The following is a 12,411-nucleotide window of genomic DNA, read 5'->3' as shown; positions in this document are numbered from 1 at the left end:
GCCATGTCATGCACAGGGTGTGGCAAACAGAAGTAACTGTGCAAGCAGCCTGCATGTGGGCGTATGAGTATTAACGGTCAGTGTGTGTGTGTGAGTATGCAGTATGACTGTGACGTGTGTATATGTCTGCATGTGATGGTGAGAGTGGGCAGTAGGATGATAGCATATGTATGTGTGCCAGTTAATGTATGTAATGAGACAAGAGATAAGAAAACTAGAGATGACCAGTGGTATTATTTCGGTTCCCATCCCCTCCACACCACATCAGTTAACCACAGGTACAGACCTGTTCTCCCTAAAGGCATAAGGGTGTTGGCTCCCTTAAGCCAGAACAAGTACAACCAGATAAATGCACAATAGTAGAAACAAAAAAACAATTAAATAATTTAAAACAAAAACGTATTTATTTATACATTTATTTTACCTACTTTTGCACATTCATTATATAATATTTATATTGCAATTTCCAATATATTATGTATTACTAATTTAAGCATGCATTATATTTATTATAAAATAAAATACGAAAATGCAAGCATATTATATTATCTTTAATTAATAAATAAATGTTTTGTTATTATTTTAAATGTTTTATTTATTTATATTTATCATGTATTTTAATTACTTTTGTTTTGTGCAATCATTATAATTTATAATTCAATAAAAATGTCCAATATATAATATGTATATCTGAATTTGTGAATAATTATTTATTTATTTATTTTAAACAAAATATGCGCATTTATAACACAAATATTACATTGTATTATAGTAAATGCATATATAAAACTAAATAAATAAAATAGCTAAAAACAAACAAATATTTTATTATTTAACTATTTTGTGCAATCATTATACAATATATAATGAAATTTCCAGTATACAATATGTATAAGTGATTTTTTTTGTCATTATTTTAAATGGTTTTTTAATCTTTAATTATCTTTAACTACTTTTGTGCATTCATTATAATATATATTCCAATATATGTATAACTGATTTGGGGTATATTTATTTGCTATAAAAACAAAATATATGCAATTAAAATACAAATATTACGATATATTATAGTGAAAACGTATATAAAATTAAATATATTTATAAGCAAATAAAGAATTTATTTAATTATCTTTATTATTTTACTATTTTTGAGCAAGAAATTAAATTTCCAATATATGATGTATTACTGAATTTATGCTTATACTGTTTATTTATTTACAATGAAAACAAAATATTTGAAATAAAAAAATACATTTGGTACTTAGCTGTAACAGTAGAAACAATTAATTATCGGTAACAGCAATTCTTTGCAAACATGACATGACACGTCAGTCAGTAAAGGTGTAAATCTCTTGATCGTGGCTTTGTGGGTGGCATACACGCCCCAACATGTTGTGGTTTTGTGTGTACAACCCAAATTTGAGCTCAATTCAGGTCGCTTCCGAATAACAACCCAAACCCCCTTCTTCAGTTTGTCAACCGTGATCTTTCAGGCCTAAAGGAGATGAACACCCTTGTTTTGCTGTCAGTGCACCCAAAAAAACTTCTGCCACCCACCTTCATCTTGCCAACTCAGACTAATCGTTTGTTTCCTTCTGGCTTCTGTCGAATGAAAGACGCTATATTATTTTGCCAGTTTCTGTGGACTCTCCCCTTCTCTCCAGGGACTGCCAGCAAAACAGTAATTAGTAGGACTCTGAGAAAAAGAATGGGAGGCCTTTTGAAAACTGTTAATTACAACTTTATGAGCATGACAGAATGGGCAGAAACGGTATACAACACAGGCACTGATGCCACCAGAGCAAAAGGCACTTCAATCGCAATAATAACCACCATACGTGCATTTATTGAGAATGCATGCACGATTAAATGGACTACAAAAGATAACATGAATTCAGACCGACATAATTCAACTGAATGTGGAGTGAAGGTCAGTGACAGAAATAAAATAAATGAACGTTTTTGCATTGCGATTCAATGTTTTCATCTGCCAAAATGAAATATTGTCTTTAATTGATTTCATTTGGATGCTTTTCTCAACAAAAACTGATTGATTAATTAATTAATCACAATATTATGCAATTCAATTTAATGTTAAACAAGTGACAGCCCTAATTTAAATACTTCAATACCGTTCCAATATGCTGTTCCATTTCCATAGAACGAACACAACTGAGCAATCCAGTGCACTTTTGAGATCATTTTTCCTTGTCATTCCAGATGGCCATCATGTCAAACAGCTCCAGGCTGTAACGCTGTGATTCACAATCACCATCAGAGGAAATTACGGATTGAAGTGGGGAATGATTCATCAGCTAAATTACAAGAAATATTCTGAAAGCAATTACTATAAAACCTGGCACTCCAAATACAATTAAATATTTAAAATGACTCAAGATTTTATTTTTTTATGGTTAATCGCTAACGTAAACGCTGAAACAGTAGCCCAAGAACAATGTGTTTTTGTAGTTGAAAATACTGACTGTTTCCTGTCTTTCCGGCAAAAAACAAGTGGTGGAAAATCTCTCCTCAAATCAATAGCATCCTGCTTTTAAACTCAGTTCAAAGGAAAAATCACAGCTCTTCCGAGCACAACCCAGAATTCCTTAGGGTGACCTGAATGCCTTAATCCAACCCATCTGAACTCAAAAATCAAGCCAAACAAATTGAAAAACTCATGTACTACTGGGGCATTACACAATTCTATCTGTCGGCTTGCCCGGCTCAAATCACATTGAGTCAAACGTGACTTTACCTAAAAATATGCGCAATTAAATGCAATAAATTATATAGAAAGTGGTACAAAATAGACTGCCTTAAAGGGTTAGTTCACCCAAGAAATGAAAATTCAGTTACAATTTAATCTGTGGAACACAAAAGAAGATATGTTGAAAATTGTGGGGGTTTTGTCCATACAATGAAAGGGATGCTGTTTGTGTGTTCAACAAAAGAATTAAAGTCACACAGCCTTGGAACGACATGTAGGTGAATTAATGGTAGTGTAGATTTGGGTGAACTATCCCTTTAAGGAGGCAGAAAATGTCTGTGAATTACATCACAAGTGAAGTGGGGACACGTTTGCTGAATTCCAATAGCAACAGTGGCATGCAAAATACAGATGGGGAGAGTCCTGAGAGGAATTCAGGACACACTCATCAGCAAACGTGGACGAGATATAAACTGACTGTCATTAAGAATTAAAAACCATAGCCTACATCTAAGTTTAACATAAAAATTAAACAGAAACTGCTGCAAGGTAGCTCCTACCGCTATACTTACTGGTTACTAAATTCCCGATATTTTAGGCAAATGAACCTCAAGAATTAAAATAAATGCTCCGACATGCACCTGTGTACAATCTCACGCAGCCTTTGGGGTTCATCCAGTGCAGAGCCTAAAATAGCCCCAGCAAGAGCATGTTTAAGACGAATTTAGCCACAGAGATGTGCAATGCTTTACTTTGCAGCTTTTGACAACAAAGTCATTCATTTGCTTCACACAGAGCAACATCTAACTAATGGGACCCATTAGACCCTATTTTAATGAAATTCAATTCGACAAAAACAGAGACTGAAAATTAAGGCGAAACTGTAACAGTCATTTGAATAATGCAAAGCTTAGAGGAATGTAAAATAAATGACGCATGGGTCTTGCAGAACTTCTGGGCATGTTTTAAAGATTATGTGAAACACTAAACCGTGGTTTCATCAGAACTAAACTATTTTGTAAAAAGCAAGTGCAATGGTGGTGTCTTGTTTCTACAGTATGTCACGCAACATTATTCCAACCAACATTCCTGACAATTTTTTTACTGTTGACATTTGAGACCTTATGAAATCAAAAGAGGATGTTTATAGCTTATAGATAATGTATATTTTACACACACACACACACACACACACACACACACACACACACACACACACACACACACACACACACACACACACACACACACACACACACACACACTATATATAAACATCAAGAAAAACATTTCAATTCAACTATATAAAGTTCTTGTTCCAAACTTTAATGGAATTTAATATGATACAAACAAATTTAAATTCCTCTTCTCATCTTAAACACAGTAAAACATTGCAGAGAAACATCAGGATATGACTGTCAGGAGAACAACAAATGCTCCTCATATCTATAGAAAGAAAAGAAATAAACACTGCGACAGCTCAAGGCTTTTCTTTCTCACGTAAAGAACACATGCGTCTTCAGAACAGTTCGGTAATTATGCAATTATGATGTAGGCTGCATCAACACATCTGAACGGATTACGGGACTTTAACATCAAAAGGCAGGCAAGGACACAAGAACTCATTGTACCATGAGCCCTTCCTTTTGGAATCAGAGTTCCTACAGCTTGCAATGGCAGACTTCAAATGGATAGGATTTAACAAAATAATCTTACATGTCAATAAGGAGAATCTCCAACCAGATACATGCTCTATTGGTGCACAGACTGAAAGGTGACTGCAGAAAACAAGAACTGTAGCATGCAAACGTGATTTGCAGTGCCTTTGGGAATGACCAAAGATCTCCATTAAATAATGAAGCTGCATCAGGTTAATCCCAGGAATTAGGGATTGGTTAGGATGATTGACTAGTCACCTAACAACCGTCTTTGGCCACTGCATCTTGCACTCACTTTTTTAACATTCTACCACAGGAATTATGTTTTTAAAGAGGACCTTGCCTTTTACAATTTCTACTTTCTTTAGTGTGTAATGTTGATGTTTGTGCATGAAAAAATGTCTGTAAAGTTACAAAGCACAAAGTCCACTCCAAAGAGTTATTCTCTATATCAGTAAGTAAGTCCCAATATTCCTCATTTAAATAATTCCCACCAAAGTCATATGCAAAATAAAGGGTGCTAGGCCTGGTTGAGTTGCCTTAGTTGTGTTTTGTCGCCATGACCGGTTATAGAAAGAGGTGTGAGATTTCCGATTTCCACAACACACTGATCCAGCTGACCAATCAGAGCACATTGTGCTTTTCGGAAGGAAGAGCTTCATCGAGACTGGAACTAAACAGAGCGTTACAGACAGCTTGGAAAGAGAGGTTCTGCAATAATGTAAAAGATTTTAAAAATAATATGGATTTTTTCGTACAGTCAAGAATGAAAACCTATTCTAGTAGACCCCAAAAACAAAATCAAGAAAACGGGCATATAGGTCCTCTTTAAGACCATGCATCAAGTGAATAATAACTTTTGATTTCCATGTTCCATTTCATATCACTCCACCTAGCTCCTTTTGAACACAAGAGCCTCCTAAGAAACATAAATTTGACAGTATAAAAATAAAACAACAAGAATATTACAAAATATGAGATATTATGAGAACGATTTAAACCAGTTCAAGTAGCACTGCACATCATCACAACATCACTTTGATTGGCTGATTCCTCTTTCATTAGGATAATGCTGCCTACATTATATTTGCAAATGGTCCACAACCAATAAGTAACTGTTTATTTCAACCAATTATTTCAAAGATGAAATAATTAAAAAGTAAACAATTCCACAACAAATACACAACTAAGTCATCAAGTTTTGTCACATCTAAATCTGAATTAACTTTAAATTAGGGATTCAATATAATATATTGGTTCTGAGACCATTCTTTTTAATATATATATATATATATATATATATATATATATATATATATATATATATATATTTAATGATATTGGTCGATATTGAATATTTAAACATATGTTTTCCATAGTCATACATTGAGATTACCTTTGTCGTAATCTAATGCTCACTTAACTTTAATCTTCAAAAACAGTAATAATTGAATAACTGTTAATGCAATCTACTATTAAAATGACAGTATTTAAAAAAATTATATTGTATGTCATCATAATTTTAGTTTTTTAAACAATTTCAGTTTGAGTTTTTTATTATTATTTATTTAGACAAAATAGTGTGGAATTTTAATATCCGTCACATATCGGTTATCGGACGTAATATGAAAATAATTATTGGCGTATCGGCTAGAACTAGTTCATTATAAATCAAGGTGTATCAATAAGAAAACGGTCCCCAAAGGCTTGAGTGGAGTGGGAGAAATCTGGCAGCGAGCTGTCCGTGCTCCAGCCCTCATGAAGAGGAGTGTTGTAGAGAATCACGGCTGACAAGTGTGTTTCACCGTTGGCCTGAGCTCAGCGTGGGCTCAGAATATACTCATCAGCCACCTGCTGGAGCAGCATTCTTACAGTTTAATCCTTCAGAGAGGTCAGGGGGCAGCACACCATGCACACTGACTAAGCAGACCCCACCAATACGTCATGTGGACGACGCCAGCATCTAGTAACCAAAGTCTTACAAAGAGTAATCCGCAGCTGATTTAAACGCAAACCAATATGTAACTGGAACAGAAATACATGGCAGGTCATGACTTTTCTAAATCAGGGATTGTCAAAATTGGAATTAATTTTTGACATCACGTCAAGCTCAAGCTCAATCAGAGCACAGTGTGGGAGGGATGATGTGAGTGCAGACTACAGGATGAATCGTGACTAACACAAGCTTTGGAGTTCTACCTTACATTTTTAAGTACTATCAACTTGGATGTTTAAGTCATTTTGACTTAAATTACATTAAACTGGCTTAAATTAGTTGAATCTTGCATAACTTGCAAAATTTTTTAAAATTGCTTAACTTATTTTGATGAGTAAAGCATTGTAAAAACATATGTTGTCATAACGTATTGATCATATAAACAGGTGCTTTTAGAAATACACAGCAACTTAAAGAGATAGTTCACTCATACGAAAATTGTGATAATTTACTCAGAATCCATTTACTCAGAACTCATATGAATTTCTTTTTTAACATTTAATCTGACCATTAAAACAGAAACCAGGAAATTGTAAATGCAGCACAGAATTCGGAAAAAAAGCACAAAGCACTTTACAAAAGCACTATGAAAATATTTGGGGATTTCCAATTCTATTGAATATTGCTGAATCATTCTTTTGATTATTTTAAGTGAATCAGATATGATTTGGTTTGATCAAAGGAGACAGTAAAAGACATTTATATTGTTACAAAAGATTTAAATTTCAAATAAAAGCTATTCTTTTAAACGTTCTATTCATCAACGTATCCTAAAAAATGTATCAAGGTTTTCAACAAAAAATATTAAGCAGCACAACTGTTTCAGCATGATAATAATAAGAAATGTTTCATGTGCAGCATATCATAAAATGATTTCTGAAGGATCATGAGACACTGAAGACTGGAGTAAATTGATGCTGAAAATTCAGCTTTACCATCACAGGAATGGATTTATATTACAAAGTATATTCAAATAGAAAACAGTTATTTTAAATTGTAAAATTATTCCACAATATTAGTGTTTTACTGCATTTAATCATATAAATGCAGCCTTGGTGAAATTAAAAGACTTTCCAAAATGTTGCAAAAAAAATGACTGACCCTTTTGAACGCTAGTGTACATATATATAACAGTATGTTGTTGATAGATTTATAGATTTTGAAAATGACATATGGAGTAAGTTGATAATTAAATTGGGCCTCCATGCTGTTCTTCACTGCATTTTAAATCTTCCAAACATACAGCTCTGTCTGTCCTAAATCTGCCATACAATCAACATGATACATCAAAGACTTTACAAGCTTCAGTTGAGCCAGCTGACCGTTTGCTGCTATGGTTTTGAGTTCAGAACACCCCAAAGCAACATCTCGCAAGCACATTTAGACGTGCAACTACGTCACACTTCTCAGGTGTCTTAAGGGACACATTTCCTGACTGACATAGCATATATGCTTGACAAGTAATAAGTGAAACGACTGCTGTCAGCAACTCATGAAAAACAAATTACACCAAAATCGAGGAGCGACATTAGCTATACATCAATAAAAGATGTGGAGGGACAGCTTGTGCTCCCGAACGAAATTGAAGAGATGCAATATTTTGCGGGAGGCAACAAAACCCTTCATATCAAGAACCAAAATTACATTTTCTTGGCTTATCTGGGACTCACAGTCTGCTCTTTTTACCTCCTACATGTGACACCAAAAACAGTCCTTCTTGCTCTTTTATCCTAATATTGGTGTCTTCACGCTAATTTTCTTCCAACTTTCTCATTTCGCCATCTCATCTCAAGTCATTTCTCTTTCAGTATCATTTTATTCAGCCTTCATCACCTCTCTCCACCCATTCCTGACATCGTCATTTTTTCAATTTGTCCCTTCACATCTTTCACTTTAACTTGGTCTCTTTCTTCTCCTCCTTTCTTGCAAGAAGAGAGCATTATTTCTGAAAGCGGTCAGTCAGTTACGTGTGTCGATAATAAACCCTGCTGGGTTTGCCACGGAAAATTGACCATAACCCCTATTCTAGTAACTCTAGACTGTTGAAAAGGCTTTCACGTATTTGAGACAGGCGGGGAGTCGGGCAAGAAAAGAACAAGGGTAAAGGTAGAAAATTAGATAATCATACAGGAGACACACCAATATATCAATCAATCAACAAATCAGTAATGCATAACAAGCATAGACATGCTCATGCATAAAGAGATGTCTTATGTTTTCAAGCTAAGTATAAGGTTGAGATATAAGAGCTGATCACTAACCAGTGCTGCAATCACTGTACTCTAAAAGCTCCTAAGAGCAACAGCAATTTGCTCCAAAATTGAACCTTATAAGGCCACAGTGACATTACAAAAAACACAAGAGGCCTTGCAGAAAAGGTGCCAAAAGCTCAGCATTTGGGAAGGGGCGATCTTTTAACTCATGTGAATGCTGCAGGTGCAAAAACATAATAACGTGGAACAAAATGTTTTTCATCGTAATTTTTGTAAAACAACAATGGACTTCAAGCACAAATCCAAAATCTATTAAAGGAACAAATCATTTTCTCACCCTCACATCGATATAAATCCATATGACTATTTTCCATGGCACATTAAAGGTGAAATTGTATGGGGGGAAAGCGCCAGGTACATTCGTTAATTACAGCTTTTTAAAAAGATGTAAAAGTTAACCATTTCTTCCAGATTTTTTTGATGTCTGAGTTTTCATGTCTGATGGAAGTTCAAAATATTTTTTTTTATTTGAAATGTTTTTTTTTTATCAATGCAAGTACTAATTTACTAATAAGACTCCTTGATTATGTCATCAAATCAAGCCCCTCACGGCAGAAGCCAAAAACGAGTTTGTTTCAACAGGTGGAGGAAAAAAAGGGACTGCGGCACAACAGTGTGAAGCCCTTCCTGTTGTGTTTGCACCTGTTACAGTGTCTAAATGAATAAGAAGTCAGAAAAAAAAACGCCCTGCTGGGACTCACTCATGTCCTCCCACAGAACTTATTTATCTTGAGAAATAAATAAGTCAACAGTGCTGCAGAGAAGCAGAACACATTTATGGAGTATGGATCATACACAATATGCTAGCGAGGAAGTGCAGGGATCTGATTATAGCTATAGCAACTATTATGAAACACCCTCTCAATAGTGCTTTCACAAAAGGAGGCAGGTAGGAGGTAAGGTGGATGGACTGAACAACTGCTGACTGACCTCAAATTAGGTTTGTGACTGAGTTCAGGTGCGTTTCAATTGTAGTTACATCATAAAACCAGCAGGAACCAATGACAAGAAGGACATGAATATAACGCACATTCTAAATATTAAGTGTGACTATTAGGAACACAAAAAAAGTGTGTGTAAAAAATGAAAACATTTACCGGTTGCGTTCTTGCCACAAATGAGGTGCTGGTACGGCTGCAAGAGACCCCACAGCTCCGAATCGTTATTTATGGCCTGTTCTAGGGACTCCACTGAAAACTTCGGCACTCCGTTCTCCTTCTCCACCAGCGCGCTCCTCTGCACACGGCTGAACAGCTCTCTGAACAGGCTCTCCATACAGGCGCACAGGTAGATCGCCGCGTGCTCATGAATGCGCAGGGCCACCCGGCTATCCACCATCCATCTGAAGAACTTCCCTACGGAGAAGACTAGTCCGCATCTGGCATTTTTGCCCCGGCTGAACTTATCACCCGTGCTCATGTTGTAAAGCGACAGTGCGCTGAGCGCGGCAGTGATGCAGTTCACGGAGATGGTCCACGAGAGGACCATTTTGATGGCGCTCTGGATCTCGTGCTTCGTGCATCTGGCGTAACGCAGGCTTAGGCGCTGCGCCTCCCGGGCGATCCTCACCAGCGTGCGGCTGACCAGCGCGGAGAGTTTGGCTAGGATCTCCCGCGACGCGTTCCCCACGCACAGCTCCTCGTCTTTGCGCAGCGCGCCTTCCACCTCTCCAAGACTCCACGGCACGTCCTCCTCCAGCTCGGGCAGTTTAGCGCACTGGCCCGAGCACTCCAGGATCTCCGTGTCTTCCGCCAGGACGGTATTGACCGTGTCCAAACTGTTGTGTCTACTGTGCATGGATTCAGTCAGATGCCAGCAGTTGCCCCCATGCGCGTACGAAAGATGCGTGTCCGAGCAACAGAGCGACACGCTGGACGACCTGAAGGAATCCGCTGCTCCACCATAACCGGAATCGAGCGTTAAATCCTCCAGCGTCCTCGCCGCTGTCTTACCCTTGCCTGCCATGGCTGCACCTCATAATGTTAGGCTTATGCCTTATATTTTAAAGAAAACCAAAAGCGCGTTCTCGTGGCGCGCCCTCTCCTCGGATCAGTAGCCTATGGAACGTATTGCCACCTAATTTACGAGCAAACACCAATCTGTAAGCGCGCGCAGTGACAATTCGTTTAATGTTTTTGGTAAGTCACCAGAAAAAATAAATATATCTCCACCGCGCGCCTCTGCTCCCAACTTTGCGTGCGTAATTCAAGAGCTCAGAACGCCTTCACCAACCTCTGCATCATTCACTGCGAAACCACTCATTTAGGGAGGAGCTATGCAAATAGGCACTCATATGGGAGGGATTGTATATATAAATCACTTTTATGGAAGGAGGGAATATGCAGAGAGAGAATTACTCATTATCAAATCAACAGGCTCCAAAACTACATGGGTGCTTTTTTTTTCTTTTTAAAAACGTGAAATTAATCAGATCAATAGTGTCTTAAAATAGTAGCGTCTTCAATAAAACTATTACAGAACATTATTAGAGCTATAGCCTAATAAGGCGTCACATATATAAGCAAATAGCAGATTTTTATTGAAAAATATATTCATCTGCATATTTGGACGTAAATAAATATGTATTAATATGATCACACAAGGGACACCCCATAATCGCTTCTAAACACTCTTCTTTCTTACCATCTCGACACCCTTCTCTTTAGCCAGATGATGTTTACGCGATGATTCTGAAATGTGCAGATCAAAGCAATATCTGGCACAGCTTCTGTACCTTTCATCTGTCTCAAACCATTTAAAATTATTCCAGAATTGTCCAAAAGTTCTGGAACGAAACAAGCACGGTAAACGAGAATGGGTTTAAACACGTCTAGGCTTTGAGTGTTTAACTATGCAAGGGTTCTGGCGTGACAAAAAAAAAAACGAATTGTTTTTAAAGTGAGAAGCGTTGCAATCTGTCTCCTTATCAAGTAAATTATTAATACGCACAAAGAGAACGCCTTGGAGTTTGGTGCATTGGTGGAGAATTGTTGCCTATCTGGCGCTCTCTATAGGTGATATTGTGTAAATATCCTTTTTTCTGTACTTTACTGGTTAATCGAGAAATCTCACTAGTTCCGATATCACATTATTGCTCTATTTTCCCCAAAAAACTAGACATCAAACGTGTAAAAAACAGGAAATAATACCACTACTTATGAGAAAAATTCTGAATCACTAAATATCAGTCAAAACACGGTATACACAGTAAAGATGGTATAGCCTATGTGACATTCAGCAAGGCTTGTGTATATGCTGGTATATCGATATTATGGCAGGAATGTTGTATAACTGAACCTGTAATTTCCACTTGTTAACATTATGACCAGTATTACACATTATGAATAAAAATATAGCTTGTAACAAAAAATTCAAAGACTGCACAAAAGTTTAGTCATTATCAAAAAACGTAATAGTATTTTCACTATCAAAATCTATATTAAACCTTTTTTGCATCCAGTGTAACACTGACAAAAAACTTATCTGATCCTTATCTATTCCTTATTTCTATATATCCTTATAAATATGGACAATACAATGAACATTTCTTAAAAGACATAAGTCTATTAGTGCTGCAGTGTTTATGTTATTAAAGGCACTTTTTAACTGACAACATTCAACCTTTGTGTGTGCTTTTATTTCAGTTAATCAATTCTACATATTTTAATTACCTTAAATATGCTCAGTGCATATGAATAAATCAGTGTACAGCAGCGGCAGGCTGGGATACAGAGGTTGTCCTTCTTAATTGAGATTTCTCCTTCACATGTTATTCCA

The 12,411-nt window shown here is 36.5% G+C and overlaps 1 protein-coding gene across 3 annotated transcripts in view; it reads right to left on the bottom strand.

Moving 5' to 3' along the window:
* The window catches only part of btbd11a (BTB (POZ) domain containing 11a), a 131,245-nt gene extending 120,353 nt beyond the window's left edge, over positions 1–10,892 (bottom strand). For 2 of the 3 annotated variants that reach the window (XM_077234639.1, XM_077234641.1), the window contains exon 1: positions 9,732–10,890. In XM_077234639.1, coding sequence (XP_077090754.1) covers positions 9,732–10,599 — 868 coding nt within the window. In that variant the 5' untranslated portion in view covers positions 10,600–10,890. Of the gene's footprint in view, positions 1–9,731 lie in introns of all 3 variants that reach the window. The other variant, XM_077234638.1, reaches the window with a different exon arrangement.
* Between the last annotated feature and the right edge of the window lie 1,519 nt (positions 10,893–12,411).

Source organism: Siphateles boraxobius, unplaced genomic scaffold (assembly GCF_051911475.1).
Source record: "Siphateles boraxobius isolate OS27281-9 unplaced genomic scaffold, OSU_SipBor_1 19, whole genome shotgun sequence".
Lineage (NCBI taxonomy): Eukaryota > Metazoa > Chordata > Actinopteri > Cypriniformes > Leuciscidae > Siphateles > Siphateles boraxobius.
The sequence above is the reverse complement of the archived record's forward strand: the minus strand, read 5'-3'. Positions and strand labels throughout refer to the sequence as shown.